This window comes from Acartia tonsa, chromosome 12, assembly GCF_053477335.1.
Source record: "Acartia tonsa isolate MP-2025a chromosome 12, ASM5347733v1, whole genome shotgun sequence".
In the NCBI taxonomy this organism is placed as follows: Eukaryota; Metazoa; Arthropoda; class Copepoda; order Calanoida; family Acartiidae; genus Acartia; species Acartia tonsa.
Genome location: NC_137271.1, coordinates 29781436 through 29804573, shown reverse-complemented (window position 1 = coordinate 29804573; position 23138 = coordinate 29781436). Strand labels below are relative to the sequence as shown.

Here is a 23138-nt window from a genome sequence, read left to right as displayed (position 1 = left end):
AACAAAGTTAATTACATACCAAAGTAGCGGAGCTCCTTAATATACAAATAAAATAATAATTAACACAACAATTAAATTAACAAAGGTGCTTTCACACAAAGCGCCTGTTGAGCACTGTTACCCACCCCCCTTAATTTTAGATTAAATTGAAGAAAGGGTGAGGGTTTCCCTGCGGGGGGGGGTATCTAACCTAGAAACCAATATAACCTAACCTTACCTAACCTTCAGTAATAAACAAACTAAAACTATCCACATCCTTCCTCTTTTTTTTATTTAGAATAAGGGGTGGAGGTTATCATTGCTCAACAGGATACTTTATGTGAAAGCTCCCCATGACAAAAATAAATAAAAAATGTTCTCACCCGCATCCCCTTGGGAAGATATTGTGTTACTGGACTTTGACCTTCGACCTCGCTGTAGTCCAGCTAAAAATCAAAATAACGTGGTCAGGGATCGTCAGCCGCAGCTATGTTATGCCGCATTTGTTCCCCACCAAAAAGTAAGAAAAACATGACCAAGGACATGTGAAAACTTTACCTAATCGCAGCTCTGCAAATAGTGTTAGTTTCATAAAGAGCATTTGATATGTTGATGACTAAAGCTACAGAAGATTAAGTTAAAAATAAGGGTACCGAAAACAAAAATTGTCTTGAACCTCCCAAAATATAAGAAATTTGGGAAAAATTGACTTCTTTTTTTTTTAACCCCCTCAAGGCTTATAACCCAAAAGCCAATCCCGGTGAAAGCCATTGTTAACAATTCAAAACATGCTGAAACTAAATTGTATATGTTAATTATTGATTGAAAAGTTTGATCACTGATGGCTTGAAATAAACCAACCAAGTACCCTAAGTCATGATCCAACGAATAAAAAAACTGGTTATAAAACTTTGGGTATCAGTGTAATTTACAGTCGAATATCTCCTTCTTCCCTAAGCTCACTAACATTTCTTCAAATGCGCTTTATGAAACTACCAAATTAAAGAATATATGTTAACACGGAATTTTCAAATTGCCGCCGCAGCCGCCGCTTTCAGTTTGAACTGCCGATCCCCGTAGGTGTTGGAATAACTAAGCTAACAAAATTAAAATGATAATAAATTATTGCAATGATTAAAAACAGGGTGTCTAATACTAATCAATTTTAATTTTCAAAGTTCTCAATCTTAGCAATCTCTTATATTGTGCAAGCAATTTAAATTTTTCAAAAGAATATTTTTTATTGTTTTTTTTCTTTTTTTCCCAATGATTTAAATAAAATAAATAAAAACACATAGTTACCGTTGTTTTGGTTCAACATTGCGATGTCTCGGTATTCTAAAAATTTAACAAAATTTGTTTGTTTTTTTAACATTGATTTTTTTTTAATTTGAAAGAACTTGTAAAAATCAAAATTGTCACCCTGTTGCTAGAAAATAAATATTAATTTTGGGTGTTTTTCGAAGATTTTCCAAAAATTGAAATTGGGTGTAAGAATAGAGCTGAAATGAGAAAAAAGGGTGGTTAATATAGAAGTATTTTTAGACCTTTAAATTCAAATCTGTCGATTTTTTATACATTATGGAAAAAAACATAAAAACTATTCTAATAACACATAAAAAGTGAAAACATGTAGTGAAAAAGTCCTGAGTTTTAAAAGCATTAAAAAATGATTAATTATATTAAATTTTCAACAATTAAACAATGTCCTAAATATTTCTGTACATTATTTCAAAAAATAAACTTTATTAATTTATTTAATTAAACAATAAATTTGAAATTCGTCTTTCTGATCCTAATGTTATAAAAAAAATTAATTTTTGTAATATAATCAATGATAATAAAGGGCAATGGGGGAAAATATTAAGTTCGTTTTTTTATGAGCTGTAAAAGATAGTTACAATAATAATCAAATGCTCATAGCAAATTTTGGGAATTTGCATGAAAAAATGAACTGGCTAATCTATTTTACCTGGCGGTTTATGATGTGCACCAACAATATGTGTTTGCGGGGCGGGTTGTTTCATCATCACGGTGCTGTAGTGTGGCTTGTTGCCGCCAGAGGTCACCATGGCAGACGTTGAGGCGGAAGTGTGGGCCGCCATGCCGCCGCTGGTCGTGGGGATGGGCCCGTTGTTACCGCCATTTGCACCACTTGTGTTAGGTCTGGTAAAGAGTAAAAAAGTGATTATGGAAAAAAATATATCATTGGTCACAAAAGTTATACACCTATGATCATTGGTCTGAAGTCTTTTTTTACCACAGTAACAGAATGTCTGCCTGTCTGTTTTCCTGCCACATAAATAACTGATCCAATTGCTTAAGTTTCAGGAAATTCCAGACAGTTTTGTTCAAAGTGAAAAATATGAGGGAAGGGAAGGGGAGGTTATTGGTTGAATATACTTAAAATAAATAAGCCAAATAAAAAAATTAAATAAGGGATATTAGAGTAAAACACTAGAGGGAGAAAGGGTTAAATAACTGTATCTCCCCATCGCAACTGACTTGTGCAACCTTTCTATTGGGTCATTGAAAATCTGCCAATGGTGTCGTCGCTTATATTAACACAGCCAAGTAGCAGAAAATAATTTAGACGCAGACGAAAGAGGTCTTTGAAAAGGAAGGGTAATTGTCTGTATATACATCTTTACCATAGATCTGTTTCAGGGATGATAAAAAGTTTCGTTGATATTATTATCAAGCAAAGAAACAATACACAAATGCGGTGACAGTTATCAGTTATGGGTTCTTTTCTCAATAGAACAATAGCTTAATTACTAATGACAAATTATAGATTAGATCGAAAAATTATTGGATAAAAGATACATTTTAGCTTTTACAATTTTTTGTTGCTGTTGCCTTGTTAGCAAGTGCAATGTTTTTTTTTGACATGTGTTAAATCGTAAAGTTATTCATAAAAAGAAACACAAAACAAAAAAATGTAAAGAAATTTTTTAGTAGATCAGTTTGAACCTTTAACGTCAATTTCCGTCAGACAGACAGACGCACTAAATTACTTATGCCACTAAAAAAAAAAATAAAAGATTACCTATTGAGTGTATTCTGACTGACTGAAGAAGAAGGCAGTACTATTCTTTGATCTAGGGGAACTCCTGACTCACTAGAATATAGATTAATTAATATAGAGTAGTATTCTTTGATCTAGGGGAACTCCTGACTCACTAGAATATAGAATAATTAATATAGAGTAATATTCTTTGATCTAGGAGAACTCCTGACTCACTAGAATATAGATTAATTAATATAGAGTAGTATTCTTTGATCTAGGAGAACTCCTGACTCACTAGAATATAGATTAATTAATATAAAGTACTATTCTTTGATCTAGGAGAACTCCTGACTCACTAGAATATAGAATAATTAATATAGAGTACTATTCTTTGATCTAGGAGAACTCCTGACTCACTAGGATATAGATTAATTAATATAGAGTAGTATTCTTTGATCTAGGAGAACTCCTGACTCACTAGAATATAGATTAATTAATATAAAGTACAATTCTTTTATCTAGGAGAACTCCTGACTCACTAGAATATAGAATAATCAATATAAAGTACTATTCTTTGATCTAGGGGAACTCCTGACTCACTAGAATATAGAATAATTAATATAGAGTACTATTCTTTGATCTAGGAGAACTCCTGACTCACTAGAATATAGATTAATTAATATAGAGTACTATTATTTGGTTAGATTACAAATATAGAGTTGCTGCACTCATACTAACTGAATAGAATAACATACCATCTTTAGAATGGGTGTAGCTTTACTAAAAAATCAAAGGAGGGTTCAATATATTATATTATATTATGCTTTATAGACATAAGTCCGCACTGCATATCATTTCAGGGATCTAAAGGGATAAGACAAAGGCCGATAAATTGATATTCATCCCAAATGATGAAACACAAAATTACCCCTCTGTGTATCAAAATTAGTAGTTGAAACTTCTAAACACTCAGCTTAATGAACAACAATTCAAAACTCCTTAAAGTTGTTTAGCCAACGTATAATAAAACATTATAATGAAACTTTGGTGACTAGTGTAATAAACAGCCCATTGTCCCCTCTCTCTCTGATATCATATACTGTTAGTATCTTTCCACGGGATAATGGAGCACCTTCACCCCAACCTTATTTTTATAATTTTATGATGCTTTTAATGGTATATGTTTGGTAAGTAATAAAAGTGGCAATGGCTGATATACTATCAATCGATAATACATTATTCTAATTCTAAGACCCTTCTAAATCTTGAAGAAAAAAAACAAGAAAGAAAGGGGGTTGAGTGGTTTTTGTGTGGTCCAATGAACTTTTTGAGATAATCTACCAATTTACTTGAAGTAAAACATAATGGAGATAAAATCAACCTTATTCGACGTTCACTCAAAGCCCAAAAATAATGTACTTAAAAGTGTATTTAACTGTATATAAGACATTTGCGAATATATTGATACCATTAATTTGCCTCTTAGATAGAAAAAAGTATGTTTTTTTAATATTTTTCTCTTGCTACAAATCAAATTTCAAATTTGAGTCACCAAAAATGCTAAACTAATTTTTGCTCTAGAAGAATCAATTTTTGGAGTTAGGAAGTGCTTAATACCTCATTTTAATCGCCTGGCATTGCTTTATAATATACAGGTAATGACTTGGTTTTTATGGAACAGCTGACTAAAAAATCGAGGTTTTGTGATAAACCCACTTTTGTTGTTGCTCCATAAATGATATTTTTTTCCCCAATTTTTTTAGCTGTAAAGAAGCTTTATATATTCATATAACATTTACCTAAATTTGACTTTTGATATTTTATTTATAACATCACCAGAGGGAATTGAATTTTGGAAAAAAAATATCAATTTATATTTTACACTGCTATGCATTGTTCTTGTTCTTGTTTCTAAAAAAAATTTATATTATAAAAAAGAGAATTATTTAACGCTTCTATAGGTATGTTTATCATTTTTCTAGGCTAAATATAACTATAATTACACCATTTTAAAGTTAGACATCATAACATATTAACACAATTATTGAATCGGTCTGTATTATTAAGCTGGCAACTCTTAAAACAGCTGCATTTCATTATCCTATTATATAAAGTAGTAATCTTTTTTGTCTTCAGCTTAAGATTTCGACCATTACAGTACCTATTGAGTTCTGTGTTTTATGGATGCTTCTTATAGGACCCTGGATAGTTTTGGAATTTTGAAAAAAATATCAATTTATATTTTACACTGCTATGCATTGCTCTCGTTCTTGTTTCTAAAAAATATTTTTATAATTAAAAAGAGAATTATTTAATGCTTCTATAGGTATGTTAATCATTTTTCTAGTCTAAATATAACTATAATTTCAGCATTTTTTAAACATCATTATATTCAAGTTATTGTAATTTTTAAATAAAATATCAATATCAAGAACTATTGGAACAACTTTTACCATGCAAAACAAGGTGTTATAAAGTGTAGGATCCCTCACAATATCTTTCTGTCTGTCTATAATGCATTACACATGTAATGCTAATAGAGAGGATGCTGTAAGAGTGCTCTTATAATGTGAACTTCTCATAATTGAATGGGCTTCCTGAAACCAGAGACCATAAAGTTGGCCTAGTCACTAGGGGGAGGTGCTTGTAAAAGGGTAATTTTTTTAGGGATGGGGGTAATCACCCCCCGTAATATATTATGGGGGGTATAAAACCAGCCTTTTAAATTTTTTTTAATAGGAGTAAAGAAAACCCTTAAAACTTACAAATCTAGGAATCAAACTAGCACCCCAACCAATAATCGGTTCCATGCCAAATGTAGGAGTGGAAAAACATTGGAGGGACAAATGCTTGAGTCCCAAAGTCAGAGTGGAACAAACGCAGGAGTGGGACAAACGTTGGAGTGGACAAACGCAGGATTTTTGGGACAAACATCGGAGTGGACAAACACAGGAGTCCCAAACTTTTTTTTTTCAATTTTGATTTTTTTTTATACAAACACAGCCCCCCCTACCTTCGTCCCATTACTTTTCTTAGTTAGGTTAGGTTAGGATATAGGCTAGGGGGCTGAGCGCTGCAGCCATAGTCATTATTTTGTAGACAAGGGTAAAAAAAATTTCAAAATTGTAATATTATTAAAATAGTAGACACTCCTAGGTTTTATTTAAGCAATGTCCACTCCAATGTTTTCCACTCCAACGTTTGTCCACCTTGATGTTTGTCCACTCTGACGTTTGTCCCATTCTTACGTTTGTCCACTCCAATGTTTGGGACTCCTGCATTTGTCCACTCCGACATTTGGGACTCCTATGTTTGAGGTAGAACCCCAATAAGTAAATCTCAATAAAACTTGATAAAATTATGCAAAATATCAAAGTATTCAATCCCTGAATTTCAACCATCTAACTTGAATAGGAGTAGAGAAAATCATGAAAACTTGAAATGTAGGAATTGATATAGCCCACCCCAGTTTTTTGGCAAATCCTAATGAAACTTGATGAAAATATGGAGTATTGATAGAGAGAGAGAATATTCAATCCATGAAAATTTCAGCCTTCTATCTTTTATAGAAGCCGAGAAAATATCGTTTTCCCCTTTCTGTCTCAGACAGACAGACATACCAATGAACAGACATACAGATGAATGGACAGACAATGGACGGACAAATATTTTGAATTATAGAGTAGCTTCACTACTAAAAAACTAAATAGGATAATTGTTGTACACAAATTGATTTCAGTATGTTTTAAATGAGCTTACTTAATCAAGGACGTCCAAGCTTTTTGATTTGGGGGGAAGGGGGGGGGAATTGAAATATCTAAATTTGGGCATCCCCATGTTCATTTTGTGGGGTAATCTTTATATAATAGAGGCAAGGATGTCAAAGCTTTTTATATTTTTTTTTTGGGGGGGGGGGGGAAGTTGCTAAGTACCTTACTGCTACAAAAATCATCTTCCAACATTTAAGATTAATTCTAACACGCCTGAATTAACAAAAAGAGCTAACCATGGCGTGGATATACACATCGTAATTGTAAAAATGTTTTGCTTTTTAAAATTGTAAATCAATTATTCAGGAATCATTTTACTTTGTTTATTTACTAGCAGCTGCGCTCCAAGCATCTAGGAGCTCTGTAATTAAAGGAGTAAGGAAATTAGTAAAATAGCCTTATACTTTACCGAAATCTTAAGCTACAGACAAAAAAGCTTTACATAATATGTATTAATTTGTAAAACTGCAAATGATAAAATATGACCTATTTTTTTCTCTTTAAAGATTCTCTTCAAACACCTCCCCCTTTTTATATAAAGATGCTAATTCCCCCCCAACCCTAAGAGGATATAAGCAGTAAAAACCCCGCAGGGGGCACAATTTTCTAACACTTCTTTCTTATTTAGTCTTTTAAAAGGATTCAAAATGCATTGACATATATATATATTTTTGTTTAACTCTTATTTTATACATCTTAATTGGAACTGATGATCTATTTTTATAGAGAAACATATGTATTCCATCAATAAAAAGTTAAAAAATTAAGTGTGTTTATACATATAATAATTACTATATATAATAGGATAATGAAATGCAGCTGTTTTAAGGGTTGCCAGCCTAATAATACAGACCGATTCAATAATTGTGTTAATATGTTAAGATGTCTAACTTTAAAATGGTGTAATTATAGTTATATTTAGCCTAGAAAAATGATAAACATACCTATAGAAGCGTTAAATAATTCTCTTTTTTATAATATAAATTTTTTTTAGAAACAAGAACAAGAACAATGCATAGCAGTGTAAAATATAAATTGATATTTTTTTTCCAAAATTCAATTCCCTCTGGTGATGTTATAAATAAAATATCAAAAGTCAAATTTAGGTAAATGTTATATGAATATATAAAGCTTCTTTACAGCCAAAAAAATTGGGAAAAAAAATATCATTTATGGAACAACAACAAAAGTGGGTTTATCACAAAACCTCGATTTTTTAGTCAGCTGTTCCATAAAATACCAAGTCATTACCTGTATATTATAAAGCAATGCCAGGCGATTAAAATGAGGTATTAAGCACTTCCTAACTCCAAAAATTGATTCTTCTAGAGCAAAAATTAGTTTAGCATTTTTGGTGACTCAAATTTGAAATTTGATTTGTAGCAAGAGAAAAATATTAAAAAAACATACTTTTTTCTATCTAAGAGGCAAATTAATGGTATCAATATATTCGCAAATGTCTTATATAGAGTTTAATACACTTTTAAGTCCATTATTTTTGGGCTTTGAGTGAACGTCGAATAAGGTTGATTTTATCTCAATGTGTTCTATTTCTTATGACTGGATAGGATCAGGGAGGGAGGGGACATTGGACTGTTTATTACAATAGTCCCCAAAGTTTATAATAACGTTTTCTTTTTTGTTGGTTCATTTAATTAAGTGCCCAAAAGTTTCAAGCCCTAGTTTCAATCAGTAGTTGTAATCTACAGATGGGGCAATTTTGTGTATCATTATTGGGGATTTATGTAAATGTATCGGTCATTGTCTTATCATTAGGGTTGTTTATCAATTTATTGGCCATTGTCTTATCCCTGTAGATCCCTGGGTTAAGAAGATACATAATCAGGAACAAGGTATACTCAATTCAACACTGATACATAAATCTAAATTTATTAAATTTCTTGGAAAAAGGACCTTGTTTCATTTTCATTTATTAGCTTTTTGCTGCTGCGCTACTTATGGACATAATTGTCAGGGATCTACAGGGATAAATGAATGTACATCCCCAATGATGGTACACCCTTTCTGTAGATTAAAATTAGTGGTTAAAACGTTTGAACACTCAACCTAACGAAGCAACCAATCAGTATTCGTCATAGTCCCTAAAGTTTTTAAGCCAACGAATATAAAAAACGTTACCATAAAACATTGGGGACTAGTGTAATAAACAGCCAATTGTCCCCTCCCTTCCTAAATAATAGTCCTTGATATTCTATTGAAGCTTTATCCCTAGCATCCCTGGTCTGTCCAATATGATTGCGACAAAATAAATGATTAAGCAACAAGCATTGGTTGCTATACTTGTTCAAAGCGAAGCTCTTCTATACTTAGGGCTTTTCCGTATGTCCGTCCATTCTCCACACGGCTATCTGGATCAAAGTAATGAAAACGGATATATCTGATTTTAAGTTTATACTTTTTAGAACTGTCCTAACATTTTAAATTAGTGCATGAAGATCACTGCATCAATAAGGCATAAAAAACGTAGCAACTCTTAATTATATTTCAAAGTATCTTATACCTTAGCAGTTTACAAATAATAAACAACAATGTTGTTCAAGGTTTTAAACAATAATGTAATGAAAAAAAACCTTGCTATTACATGATAATACAATTTTCTTATTGAGCTTAGCTTTAAGTATTTTGTAATCTTTGTTACTTGTGTATATAGTGAAATACTTGAATACTTGTGTGTATGTATTTTGACCAGACTGTATTGCGTATCACGGACAAGGGAAAATGGAAAGTTAATTTTAAATAAAAATTAAGGAGAATCACTGTTTAGTTACTGCTATCGGCTACGCCCATCCACTTTCATCTTAATCTTAAAATAGTAAAGAGATAATTTTTTTAGGGGGGGGGGGGGGCTTATTCTAGGGGTGAATTTTCTTGAATGATGGAGGTAGCTTCCACCAAAAAATAATTTAACCTTCCCTTGACCTAAAAAAAAGCTTCACTGTAAAGGAAGACCATATAAGTTTGGTAATTTGCGAGATCCTTTGCTAGAGACAGGCAAAAAACTTTTTAATATTGGTTACTTCAACCCTAGCCTCTGGTGAAGAGAAGGGGGGGGGGGGGTGGAGGCCAGAAAATAGTTTAAAACCAACCCCCAAGATATCTACAAACCTTATGTGAAAAGTACAACATATTCGGACCAGCAATTTCCGAGATCTTACTGAATATGCCTTGGGATTGGGATTAGATATTCTTAAAAAGATTTTAATTTATTCTAACCTAATGAATAAAACCTAATAGGAAAAAAGTGAAATAAAAATTTCCCTACATCAAGATTTATTCATTTTCAAACTTATTTATTTTTATTTAGACTTTATAGGTTGCATCATCCCTTGTCCATGAATGCGTATAAATATTGACGTCAACATCTTACGCAACATCCCTACCACCACCCATCAACCCCCTCCCCCCAAAAAAAAAAAAAAATATGGGGTCCTAAGTATATATTGGAGATGAATAAGCAGTATTTCTTTTTATTTCTGGGCAATGCGGCTACTTTATGATTAGGTATTTTTCTTCTGTATGTTCGAATAAAGAAGGAGAACAGTTACGTGGAACTTAAAGCAAAAAAAATGGTTGTAGTTTATTGCGAAAAACGAGGTTTTCTTTTATTGAGCAAGGATCCCGCCTTTTATTTTTAAAATAGATTGAAAATAATTAGGAGGGGGGGGGGGGATTTCTTCGATTGTTTGCTTACCCATTTAGGTCAGGTAACGTTTTCTTATTCATTGGCTTAACAACTTTGGGGACTTTTACTGAATTTTGATTGGTTGGTTTGTTAAGTTGAGCGTTTAAACGTTTCAGCCACTAATTTTAATCTACAAAAGGGATAATTTTGTGTGTCACCATTGAGGATGTACATCAATTTATCGGCCATTGTCTTATTCCTTTAGACCACTGTAGGAAAAAGCATAAAAAAGCAAAGGCTTTTAAGTCTGAATGTGTATAATATGGTTATTAGTTTTGATGAATATACTCATACCAATATAAAGAAAGAAAGAAATCACTCATCAATTTAACAAATAACTTGGTGGCCTGTACTCTTTACCACAAGATGTACTAAAAAAAAGTACTAGAGCCAATAACAGAATAAGCACTAATTCTAAAATTTGAATAAAATTTTGGAATATAAAAATGTCTTTGTTTTGTACAATTTAGTTTCATAAGCTTTATAACTTATTTAAACTGTTTTTAACCTATTTTTAAAACATATATCAAAAATATACTAAGACACCAGTAGAATTAAACTGCAGAGCCTAAATTTGAATCAAGTCCCCAATAAACTTTTTTGAGGGGATTTAAAAATTAATTTTACTGTTGCTGTGGTCTTTTTTGATCAGAGCAAAAGGTCTTTTTTTATTTGGGTAAAATTCGTAGCTTTTAGAGTGTTTTGCTTCATATATATAGTATTCTGGTATAGAGTAAAATTAGGCCTTTTGATTTCATCTAAATTAATTCATTAAAAACTTAATTCTTTACAATATATCAATGCATTAACTTTATCGTGCTTGTTTTCCATCACTTATTTAAAACACAAAAAAATTGGCTGTAAAGGGTTAAATAGTGAAAGATGTCAACAAACGTTTACGCAATACAACAATTTTTTTTTTCTTCACATATACAAATATGATAAAATATAAGATTATTCAAACTTATTTTTAAAAATATTTTTAAAAAGCATGTATCTTTTATTTGTATAGTTTTCATTCTTTTCATTTTAATTAAATAAAAATTATTTAACTACATTGGAAATAAGTCACTTTGTGAAAACACTCTTTTTTGAATTGTAAAAAACTGAAATGAAACAAGACTTTTAATTGGTTCAGACTTCAGAATAATATGTTTTATTTTAATGTTAAATTTCTTCTATATAAATTATTGTTTTAGAAAAAAAATTTTTTGCATCGAACAGAGTAGAGTTTTTATTATTGTATTGATATAATCTGAATCACATCAAATTGTTCTGTAAGAAACAATTTAACCCCAAACTAAAAAATGCTTTTGCTTCCATCAAAATGATCACAGCAACATATAAAATTAATTTTTAAATCCCCCAAAAAAAGTTTATTGGGGACTTAATTCAAATTTGGGCTCTGCAGTCTGATTCTACTGGTGTCATAGTATATTTTTGATATATGATAAAAAAATAGGTTAAAAACAGTTTAAGTTAACCCATTAGTGACGAACCGGCTTTTAACGCCCGGTTCCAGAAAATGCCGAAAAAAAACGGTTCTCAGTTTTAGGATTGCATCATTCTCAGTATGAATCCCCCCTCTACTACCCTGGTTTTCATTTCCCCCTGGAGCAGGCAGATTTGCTTACTTCCGTTTGCCGGTATAGCTCAACAAAATTTGAAAACCAAGGAAAACAAGGTGATTTTAAAATACCCCTCCTAACTTTTTTGTTTATGAAGTAAAGTTAGTGATTTTTTTCGTGAAATTTAAAGTTTATTGGCATTTACATTCATTTGTGAATTCGTTTTATTCAAATTATTATTTTTTATATGATTTTTTTATCGTTTTTTACGTTCTATATAGACCCGGCTCGGCATATGGGGGGAAAGTCTGAAATTTTCATTACCCGGTTATACTAATAGATCTTTTTTACAACAACAACAAAAACCGGGTTTATTAACCAAAAAGGGGTGGTACCTATAGCCAAAATCTTAAATGTGATATAAATTGTTTTGTATGTTAGTTGTAGCTCTATCAATTACATGAGGTTATGTAGTTTTCAATTACGGATCGTATCGTAGTTTTAAAAAGTGTTCATCTCACTTTGAGCGTTCAAAAATTACATTTTTAATTTTTTGGGCCAAATAACCGGGTATTTAGGTCGCAAACGGGCTTTAATGCCGGGGGAAAGCACCAAAAAACGCCAAAAACGGTTATTAATGCCGCAAGGTTTTTTTACTCGCGCCGAACCGGGTTTTATTGCAACTTTCCTGTGCACGCCACTAGAGCAAAACAAAAAAATTGGAATTCCGTTTTTACCATTATAAAGCTTCCCTGAGATTTTCAGCTCGATCGGTCCATAAAAGTGGCGCTCGGCACTAATGGGTTAAATGCGTCTCAACCTTTTTAAAAATCAGCAATAGATGAGGAAAATAATAAAATCCTAATATAAAAGTAACATGGTCTGTGTCTTTCTGTACCGAAGAATCTGGCTAACCGCTGGACCGATATGGTTTTCTTTTTTGCAGGTTTCCCTTATGTGTCCTGGAAAGCGTTACTACTATTTTGAGTTAAGGTACGACAACCCTCATAAAAAATTACCCCTCTATTTTTTTAACGTTTTATTTTTAAAACTAAAATTCATAGATAGGGGGCGGGTCGTCTCCCCCCACCCCCACACCAAAGTGGACGTACCCGCTTGTATTTAATAAACTAATAATTTGTTTGTTGTTCATCTTAGATATTCTTATTTGGTTTAGTTTCAAAACATTGACATTTAATCTCTTGATAAAATATTAATGTTTTGAAAATCGAGGCTTTTCTACAATTAGGATACGTCTGTCCCTACGTAGACCTATCAATTTTAGTCTTTGATTTCCTAAAATTTTAGAAGTGTTACAACTGGGTGCTTTCCCTCAAATCAATTATTGACCACATTACCCACCCTTACTTTTCTAATAAATTGAAAACAAAGTGTGTTATTTGTTTCCTTTGTCTTAGCACTTTATTTTACTTTTTTCCTTGCTGCAATATTCATGGATATAAAAATCCTTGTTTTAAACAAAATCTTAAACTTTAAAAGTTATATTTATCTTTAGGTTCGATGATGTCATAAATTCTTTTTTTGACATTTACATATATAGCGGATACATATACTAACGGATACGCTCATAGCATATAGGAAATAGCCTAAAACCATCAAGGCATCTGCATGAAACTTTCATAAAATGGAGATATCAATCGGTTCAGCAGTTACCGTAATCTTACGCTACAAAAAAACCGTACTACTTTATATTATAGGATATGGAGTATTAAAGAATCGCCACGTGAATTGTAGGGTTAAGACAATGGACGATAAATTGTTCAACATTCCCAATGATGACAAGCAATAATAGACCTTTTTTCCAGCCAATTTAGATTTGAGCTAACAAAACAAAACTTTAGGCATCTGTGTAATTTATAATTTACAGTCCAATGTCCCCTCTTCCTGGCGAATGATGTATTTAACCAAGCACATAAGAAGGGTGTTCATATTATTCCGCAAATATTTCTCATTTTTTTATTATCATATTCGTATCCTATCAAACTATAAACAACTACCCATATTTGCTTAAACAATCTTTGATACTGTCATATATAAAAGTAAGGATGTATGCCTGTCTGTAGCGAAGGATCTAGCTAGCAAACTAATTGCTAAAACAATATAGTTCTCCTTTACAGTGATGCTTTTTATGCGTCCGGGAAAAGTTTATGATTAAATCGCCCTGGAAAAAAATATACCCCCCCCCAAAAAATATAACTACAAAAAAATACAATTGAAAGTGGAGGGGACTTACCACCTCCCTTTTCTTTAAGTGCCCCTAGAGCACTCTAGAGGTGAATGTGATCGCTAGTAATTGGTATTGTGGTAGCTTGCAAACATAAAACACTATGCTGTTGTAATAATATACAGAAATGAATGCACACTCATAAGAAGAAACATAATGAGTGTATTCATTAATACAATACTAGTTTTCAAAAAGCTTTCATATCCCACAAAAAAAGGCATACAAAAAAAGCTTTCTGGAAACATCAAAAATGGTAAACAAAAACCAATAGCTATTGAAGTGAGTTATTATACATAACCAAACATTGATTTCTGAAGGATTATTAGAGAAAAAATAAAATTTTAAGTAGTGCAGCTAATATATTATTCCCAACCCCCCTTTTATATGAAAATAATAAATTAACTTAGGTTACCATTAAAAAACAGAGGGGGCATGAGCTATAACTCTACCCACGGGGTGGGGACCCGGTGCCGACTTTCAATTGGGTCTTTGAATATTAGCCCACTACTGGGGACTGGGAAAAAGGTCCCCACCTTTTCTTGGGGTAGTGGAGAGCCTTCCCCAATTCAAAAAGCTCAAAGCACACAAGTCTTATGGTAGATTTAGGCTATTTTTCTATCCCTTTTCCATTACAGAGTCCCTAGATGCTAGTGGCAAAGCAGCTAGTATACACATAAAGAATGAATACAGCTAGAAATACAGAAAATAAGATTATTATTTTTCTATAGGCCTCAAAATAATTTTATCATAGAGAAATACAGATAGAGTACAATAATATTTTCAACCTATTATTCTTACATCATACCTCGTTAGTTGGCACCTTAGATAACCTTCCAAAAAATATATCTGTAAGTTGTAACTTGTAGCAGAGCAACTCCATAAGTGACAAAGGCTGTATATCTATATTATGTAACTATTTCTCTCTTTCTTTCTGATTAGGTAAAAGAATATAATGGAAGGAAAAAATATCATCTTCAATCATCAAATTAACACAAAAAGTAACTTATAGAGTAGTTATACTACAATCGACAATGTAAACAAATAAATGTACTTACGTTCTATTTAATAGGCCGGGTTCAGAGTTAAAGGCACTTCTCGTATGGGAATTGTCTCTGTGACGGGGGTAACGGGACATGGAACCACCCCCCATGGACGGCGGCCCCTCGCCACCCCCGAGCGGGCGGGTTCCGCCCCCGGGCACCCGGCTCGAGCCCTCGTAGCTGTGGGCTCGCGGCCGCGTGCCGCGGGCGCAAAAGTAGTCGCCGGCGGGCGGGATGTTGCGGCGGTCTGACCAGCCATCCCGCTCATCCCACCACTCACTGTCAGAGTCACTGAAGTCTCCGTTGTCAGCGTAACTAAAAATAAAATAATTATGAAGGGCATGCGCTACGGAAAAAAGTATTTGGTTGAATTTAAACAAATATAATTATGTCCATAAGCTAACAAGCTAACGGCATTTTATAAGATTGAAAGATCAATTATTAAGTAAATGCTTAAGAAACAAGAAAAAATTGTACAAACATACCCAACATATAAAGAAGCTGCGCTTCTAAAATTATGCATATTACTCTAAGAACATCAATAAAACCTATCAAATGATATTTTATAATAATAATTGTTTTAATCTAATATAATATAGGTGCTTTCAAAACTACATTTTAATTTTTAAGTTTTACTCCAACTTTACTCCAACAAAATATTAAATTTTTCGGCATTTTCATTTGGAATAAATTGGCTCAATAGCAGCCCCTGCCTTTTAAGACAAAATTGGTTTAAGCATGTTCTAAATATGCCACCCCTGATTTTTAAAATCAATGCATAAAACTTTAAAGATTACACTTAATTATACCAAAATATTAAGTGAAGATACTATCAAATAAGTATTGTTTTTCAATGCAAAAAAATATAAAGTTTGCAATGATGTAACTATAGTGAGTTTTTTTTGCTATTTATACCTTTTCCATATAAAACATCCCCTAATGGATGTAGAATGTAAGTTGATATTATGTCAGGGGAAAAATTGTCGTCAATTTAGGTTGCTAACATTGAACTCCCGTATTGGTCAGTTTGTTCACCTAGTGGGATGTAGGTGGATGTGTTAACGGAGGTGAAAGGGGGGGTTTCATAATTTTAGACACCTGCATGTTTCACTTTATCAGAGAACAAGAAAACCTGGTGTGTGATCCAGGTAATAATACATCCATTTATTCCCTTTAGGCTACTTTCTTGTTATATTTATACTTTTTTTATTTTAGTTACTCTAAATATAAAAGAACTACTTTTCTGATTTTTATCAATGACTATAAGCTAATAAAGGGAACGATTTTATACAGTACACATTTTGTTTAAAAAATGAGTTTTCCTCAATATTTCCAAATAATCAAAAAGAGTTTATCTAAACAAATTCAAATTATGGAATCAAATCAGTTTTTTTTTACTAAATTGTATAATACAAAACAGGGCTTGACTGTGTACTTTTTGTGTACATTCTAGGTCTACTTGGGTTCTAACATCTTATCTCTTTTCTTCTTTTGGTGATGTAGAATTTTGTAGGTTGTGAGTTACAACATTTATGTTACTTACATTTATACAATTATCCAACATCTTCAACCATTGTTTAGGGTAACCATGGACGTACTTTATTCTTATTGCTGCTCTTTATTTCGAATATTGATGGCAACCCTAATTAAGACCTTAAACCTTTGCAGCATTACTCATCATTGTGCTACTCAAACTTATACAAGCAAAAAAATTACACTTTTAGTCCAGCCATTTAAGAGATAGGTAAATTATTCCAAAAAAACTATGTTTTCTTATTCATTATTTTACTTGAATAAATCAAATTGTTTTAGCCTATAATCACTGTTTATTATATGATCTTAATTGCCGAGAAATTTTCACTAATCCTTCTGTAAAATACTTTTTTGCTTCAAAAAAATACATAAAGTAGCTACTAATTTACTGGCGCTTTCCCTCAAAGTGCATATTGAGCACTGAAATTCCCCTTATTTTTTTACCTAAAGTGGGGTGGGGGGGGGGGAGGGGGAAGTTTTTTCCTCTATGCTTAAACTCTGTGGTGCCTCTACGCGAATGTCCTTATCCAACAGGGCTAGCCAGTATCCAATTCAACCTAACCCAACATAACTTAAGTAAATAAAAAATAGATACTAATTACCAGCTCACTCCCCTTCTTTTTAGGTCAAAAAAGGGTGGGGAGTTGTCTATTTAATTAGGCACATGATAATGTTTTTTTATCATTTTATTTTGGCTGAAAGTCTTTTTTTCTGTATAGTGCTTTACCATTCTTATTTCTCCCTACCTCCTTGCTTAAATGGTTTTTGTGTTTTATGCTATTTATTTATCCATTCCTTCCTGGTTTGAAAGAGGCAAGAATAAGAATTTATGCAGTTTCTCCGGAGTGACATGGCTATTTTTAAAGCTCAACAAAAAGATAAACTTTTAATGCATAAATGCTTATATTGCGTTTATTTTAAGTCATCCTAAATGCCTTTCTTGAAGAAAATTTCATTTTGCAAGTATTTCATAAACTTAAGTAATTTTTAGTCATTTAATAACTTGTAAACAAAGACAACTATGGCCATAAATTGCAAAGCAATGAAATTTTTTTTTGAAGGTATACATTTCATGATTTCAATAAATCACCTTATAAAAACTCATTTATTTAATGTTGATAGTTTAAATCAAGAAAATCATAATCAACAACTTAGGTATAAGTCATTAATATTACTTGTTGAAATAACAGACAAGCCTTAACTATAGAGCAGCTACGTTGATCCAAATAGAAACGTTTAAGTATTTATATTAACAAATTATTTTTATGTTGTGTTTTTATTTTAATAACTGGAATGATAAGATTTTCAATATTCTGGTTTACACAAATCTACAAGTGTGACAATCTACTACATGGTTCATCCAATTTTAGAAAATAGGTTTACCTACATTTATTTGCTTTAAAAATTTCAACTGTAACATTAATTTTTAAACTTTGTTCAAGACCCTCTATATTTGTCTGTATAAATGTATGCTTCTTATCAAATTGTCAGTTGTGGTTAGAAAAATAATCTGTTTAAGTACATTATGTACTTTTAGAATAAAGCTTTGAAAGCTAAAATTAAATGGGTCTTTTTAAACATCATTGTAAGACATACAAGACAATATATTTACAATTGACTTCCTTTTATCTTCTACACTAAAATTACTGCTTAATTTTCATTTTTAGAATACAAATTAACAAAATTCTATATTAACTACTTTTGAATTAGTACTTGCATAATCATATACTGTAGTTTTATAAGAATGTATTTGTATATGAAACTAGAACATGTTGGATGCATCCATGGATGGAAATATTTCTTCTCTGTATTTGAGAGCAGGTCTAGAACAAATATGGACAATTGTCAAATTCAGAACTTAGAAATAAAATACTCAGATTAGATAGAAGCTAGATTATAATCCAGGTTCTAAAAGTCTGTTAATGCAAAAACTATAACAAAAACTCTTGAATTAAATATATAACCAGACCAATATATAGTCTTATAGTTGTTATATTGAATTTCAATTCATTATTCCCCATCTATGAAAGTCACTAAATCTATATTTTCTTGATTCCTTATAACTACCAGTAATATACCTGTCCAAAAGCTTTCCCTATAAGCAAAGCATAAGCAATCATTTTGTATGATTAACAATATTTTAAAGTCTCCCCCCAAAGTTTAAAAATACCTTTTCTATTTTTCTTGTACAAATTCTATGGAATATATAGTCTCCAACATAAGTTACAGGACATGCCAATTGCAAATTATTTAAATTGCTAGCTGCATTTAAATTGATAAAAATCGCAACTTATCAATAAGATAAAATAGGGATTGGATAGTAAAAAATGATGAATGGAGCATCTATCTGCAATCTATTGGGTATACTAAAGTGCTTATGAAGACTGAATGCCTATTATGATTGTTGCACAGGTAGTGAGATAACACTACTGTAAATAAAACTGGTAATCGATTTTATGCTACCAGGATATCTTATTCACTGGCGCAAAACCTACAAGTAATTTTTATGAACTTTAATTGGTGAGTTTCTTACTAGTAACCAAACTTTTAATCCATATAACAGGTATTTCTGATTATTTATCATTATTTAGGATTTATATCAATTATTGACCAATGTCTTATCCCTTAAAATCTCATCCTCCCAAAATATTGGTGCGGCTAACAAACCCTGGCATATTGGTTGAGAGCTTGACCTAAAACTCTTACCATGACAATGCAAAGTTGCACACAATCATTCAAATATTCTTTTATTTTGTCAGAATGCTTCCCATACAAACCCCTCTGAATAGAAGTGTGCACTATAAAGAGTTGAAACTACTATTATTATTTACACATGTTGAACATATTACTAAAGAGAAATCTCTTTGTGTGTCTCTAGTATGACTTGAATCAGACACCTTCCTGACAGTAAGTGAATAAGATACCAATTAAAACTGTAAGTTGTATGATGAACAATTAAAATTAAAGTGGGGTGGTTGACCCACTTAAGGTATGTGCTATTTTACAGAATCATTTCAGAGCAATTCAAATAATGTGGACAATATCCTATCAAAAACAAGAACATATATTCATACAATATAATCCATCTGTACTAAATTTTCCTTCTAATCCTCACACTAATAGAATGCATAATCTCCAATGATATATCATTAGCATTTATTACTTTTTATATTATTGTTACATCTGCAAATAACTTCGACTATGGAATTAGAAAGAAATGTGAATAAGAAATGAGGCATAACAGTTAGTTACATGTATGGTTTATAGTAAAATATATTCTTTGCTATTATTTGTGTTGATAGATTAATTACCCTAGATTGCCATTAGGACATAATTATCCATCAAACTTCAATGAGAATTTCTAGAAAATGACAATTTTTTATCTTTAGTCACATATGATTCAATCCCATATTAAGAGTAAAAAGACATCTTTGAAAAAAAAATTATTTATGGCTTATTTCATGGATGAAATGAAATATAGCTCTTTTGTGCTAAAATGTGTACATTATTTCCAATTAAAGTGGTTGTATTGTTTCTACACTCTATTTTATTGATTCAAATATGGGATTGATTATTGTCATATAAACACAGAACTATTAAGCTCTTCCAATCAACAGTAATTCATTCATGTAACTGACTGTTCCATAAGTTGGGCACGACCTTGGGGTGACTTTCAATCCAGGGAAGAAGAGGTCACTGGCAGATCAATTAATCTACATTTACATCTTTTCACTTATATATAGATGCTAATGATTATATTAAAATTGGGGAGGAAGATTAATTTATCTTTCATTGTTCTATCCCTGTATCTGTGGTTTGATTGTAATGCCAACTAAGCCTGACACCTTGGCTCATACCAGAACTACAGTCTTTTCATAAAATATATCAGGGATAGGGATGTAAAAAAACATTTTGATTAATTTTAAGTTCATTAAATCTATATAGTATAAAAATATTGTCTTATCTTCCGTGCTTAGTTATTGTTTTTTTTAGAATAGATAAGCAATAAGTTAAAAATAATATTGTGTAAATATAATTTTGTAACACAATTATTTTATGGTACATTTTCTTATTAACTCAATTTTTAGAAAGTAACTTCTGGAACAAATAGACATTTTTAAAAAAATTTAGAATTACTAATACGTTTATTCTAAACATTCTGTTATTTATACTTGTTAATTAATATAGTTAAAGCAACAAAAAGAATTAATAAGTCATGCTATCAAAGAATATTTTTATGTTTGATTAAATTGTGACAAAAAAGAATTATTTTGAGTTCAGTGTCTTCAAAATCAAAAGGAGATAAGCACGCAATATTTCAAACTGATAAGTCTTCCAGTAACAAAGAAACTCCAAGCATGGTAACTTGTCCAAAGTTAGCCCTGCAGGCTTTTATATTACTAGCTGCCTTGTTGAGTGTATCTAAAGGATTGAAGTGTAAAGTAGCTGGTAATGGCTTAACCTGGAATTTTGTTCCTGGCAGAGATGATTTCAGTGCAGGTGTACAAACTGAGCAAGAGTGTAAAGAATTTTGTTCTGCTAGATTACAATGCAAAGGATACTCCTGGAGACCTGGATACTTGAATGATGGTGAATGCTATGAGTTTTCAGAACTTGAGGGTATCCACGTATGTGAAGATTGCTACAGTGGCACTGTCTTATCCAGGTTCAAGGGGAAGTGTGTTACAGACTCTAAAAATCTTATAGACTCATTGTCTACCTCATCTGCTAAAGAATGCCATATTGCATGTACCAACACTGATGAATGCATGGCATACACTTGGATTAATGAGTCTAAAAACGCTTGTTTTCTGTACAGTGAGTGTTCAAAAGTTGAATATTGTGATGGGTGTTTTGGAGGATCACTGAATTGTTTTGGCCCGCCTCAATGCTTTGACTATCTTACCCTTGATTCAGAGAAGAGAAATGAAAACTATCCTGGGGCTGATGATTGTGACTCTTTACAGAGTCCAGATGGTATAAGTGAAGACTGGCAAGGTGCCGGTTACTATAGAATTCTTCCACCAGCCGGCAATGGAATTGCTACATGGTCACCGGGACCCAACCATTGTGGTACAAATGGAGTACTCTACATATCAGATGATAATAATGTTTTACCTAATATGGAAAGTGGAGATGAAGCTATAATTAGGGTTTGCAATGATTCAGTGGGTTATCCTCCATGTGATTGGACTTTTTATATTACAGTAACGAAATGCCCAGAAGATTTTTTTGTGTATCAGTTACCAAATTTAATAAAAGAATCTTGTGCTCATAAGTTTTGTAGCTCCCTTGAACCATAATGTAAAGCTTGTATGTCAAAGAGGTGGGGTGTTGAATCCCCCCCACAAAAAAAAAAAATTTAGATTACCTCCTCCCAAAACTTTGAAACCCCTCCCTCAAAATAAAAAGCTTGGACGTCCTTGATTGAAATTTCTATGTTGTTTTCAAATATGTCTTTTTCCATAACTATTTTCAAAATAAATTGTTTCTTTGTTTAAAATTGTTTATTTATTTAAATTCTTTGTTAAAAAGAAATGAAATTTAAGTTTAAGATAGTTAAATGATTTTTTTATATTTATCTGTAAGTTATATAGAATATAAAAAAATTTCAAATCTTTGTTAGGAAAAAAAGGAAAAATTTCATACATCTAAAAAAATAAAAATAATGAATTTCAAAAACCTTCGACTTTTAGTTAATTCTTAATTAATGATAAGACTAATTTCTTTTGTCAAAAGTTCCAAAAACCAAAAAAGAAATTATCATTACCTTAAAGGAGTGCCATGTCTTGGTAACCTGCTGTCCAGAGAGTGGAACCTCTGGGGCCCGAGACCGCCTGGACCGCTTTCCCGCCATCTAGCAGCCGCCCCGCCATGCCCGCTGCCGGCCCCGCTACCACCGTCAAAACTCGACTCTCCTCGCCACCGGTCCAGATAGCGTCTTAGAAAAAGATTTTTTTTATAAAACAAATTCTACAGAAAATTGATTGTTGAAAATCTTAAAAATCATACTTCCATACTGAGGCGTTCGGAAGAGGGGTGTATTCACCCCCCTGGCAAAATTAAGGGGGTTGGATAGTGCATAGTGTAAGAAGAGTGTAAAAAGGGTGCATCCCCATGGTAAAAACCCTGTTCACGCCAAAATTATATTTTTCATATCATAACAATAACAAGGATAATGTTTAAGGACATACTACGTTTTTAGGACTTGATTATAGAGATCCTTCGCTTATAACATTGTACTTTGTTGTCCTAGGAATCAGTATCCAATAATTTCAGATCGATCGGAT

The 23138-nt window shown here is 32.0% G+C and overlaps 1 protein-coding gene across 1 annotated transcript in view; it reads right to left on the bottom strand.

Annotated features, from left to right (window-relative positions):
- LOC145333286 (regulating synaptic membrane exocytosis protein 2-like) overlaps nt 1-23138 on the bottom strand; it is a 167114-nt gene that overhangs the window by 49973 nt on the left and 94003 nt on the right. The window contains exons 25-30 of the mRNA XM_080178415.1: nt 22619-22789; nt 15331-15630; nt 3029-3100; nt 1952-2145; nt 1282-1317; nt 363-425 (exon numbers count right to left, since the gene is read on the bottom strand). Of these exons, the coding sequence (XP_080034541.1) occupies nt 363-425; nt 1282-1317; nt 1952-2145; nt 3029-3100; nt 15331-15630; nt 22619-22789 (836 nt within the window). The remainder of the gene's footprint in view (nt 1-362; nt 426-1281; nt 1318-1951; nt 2146-3028; nt 3101-15330; nt 15631-22618; nt 22790-23138) is intronic.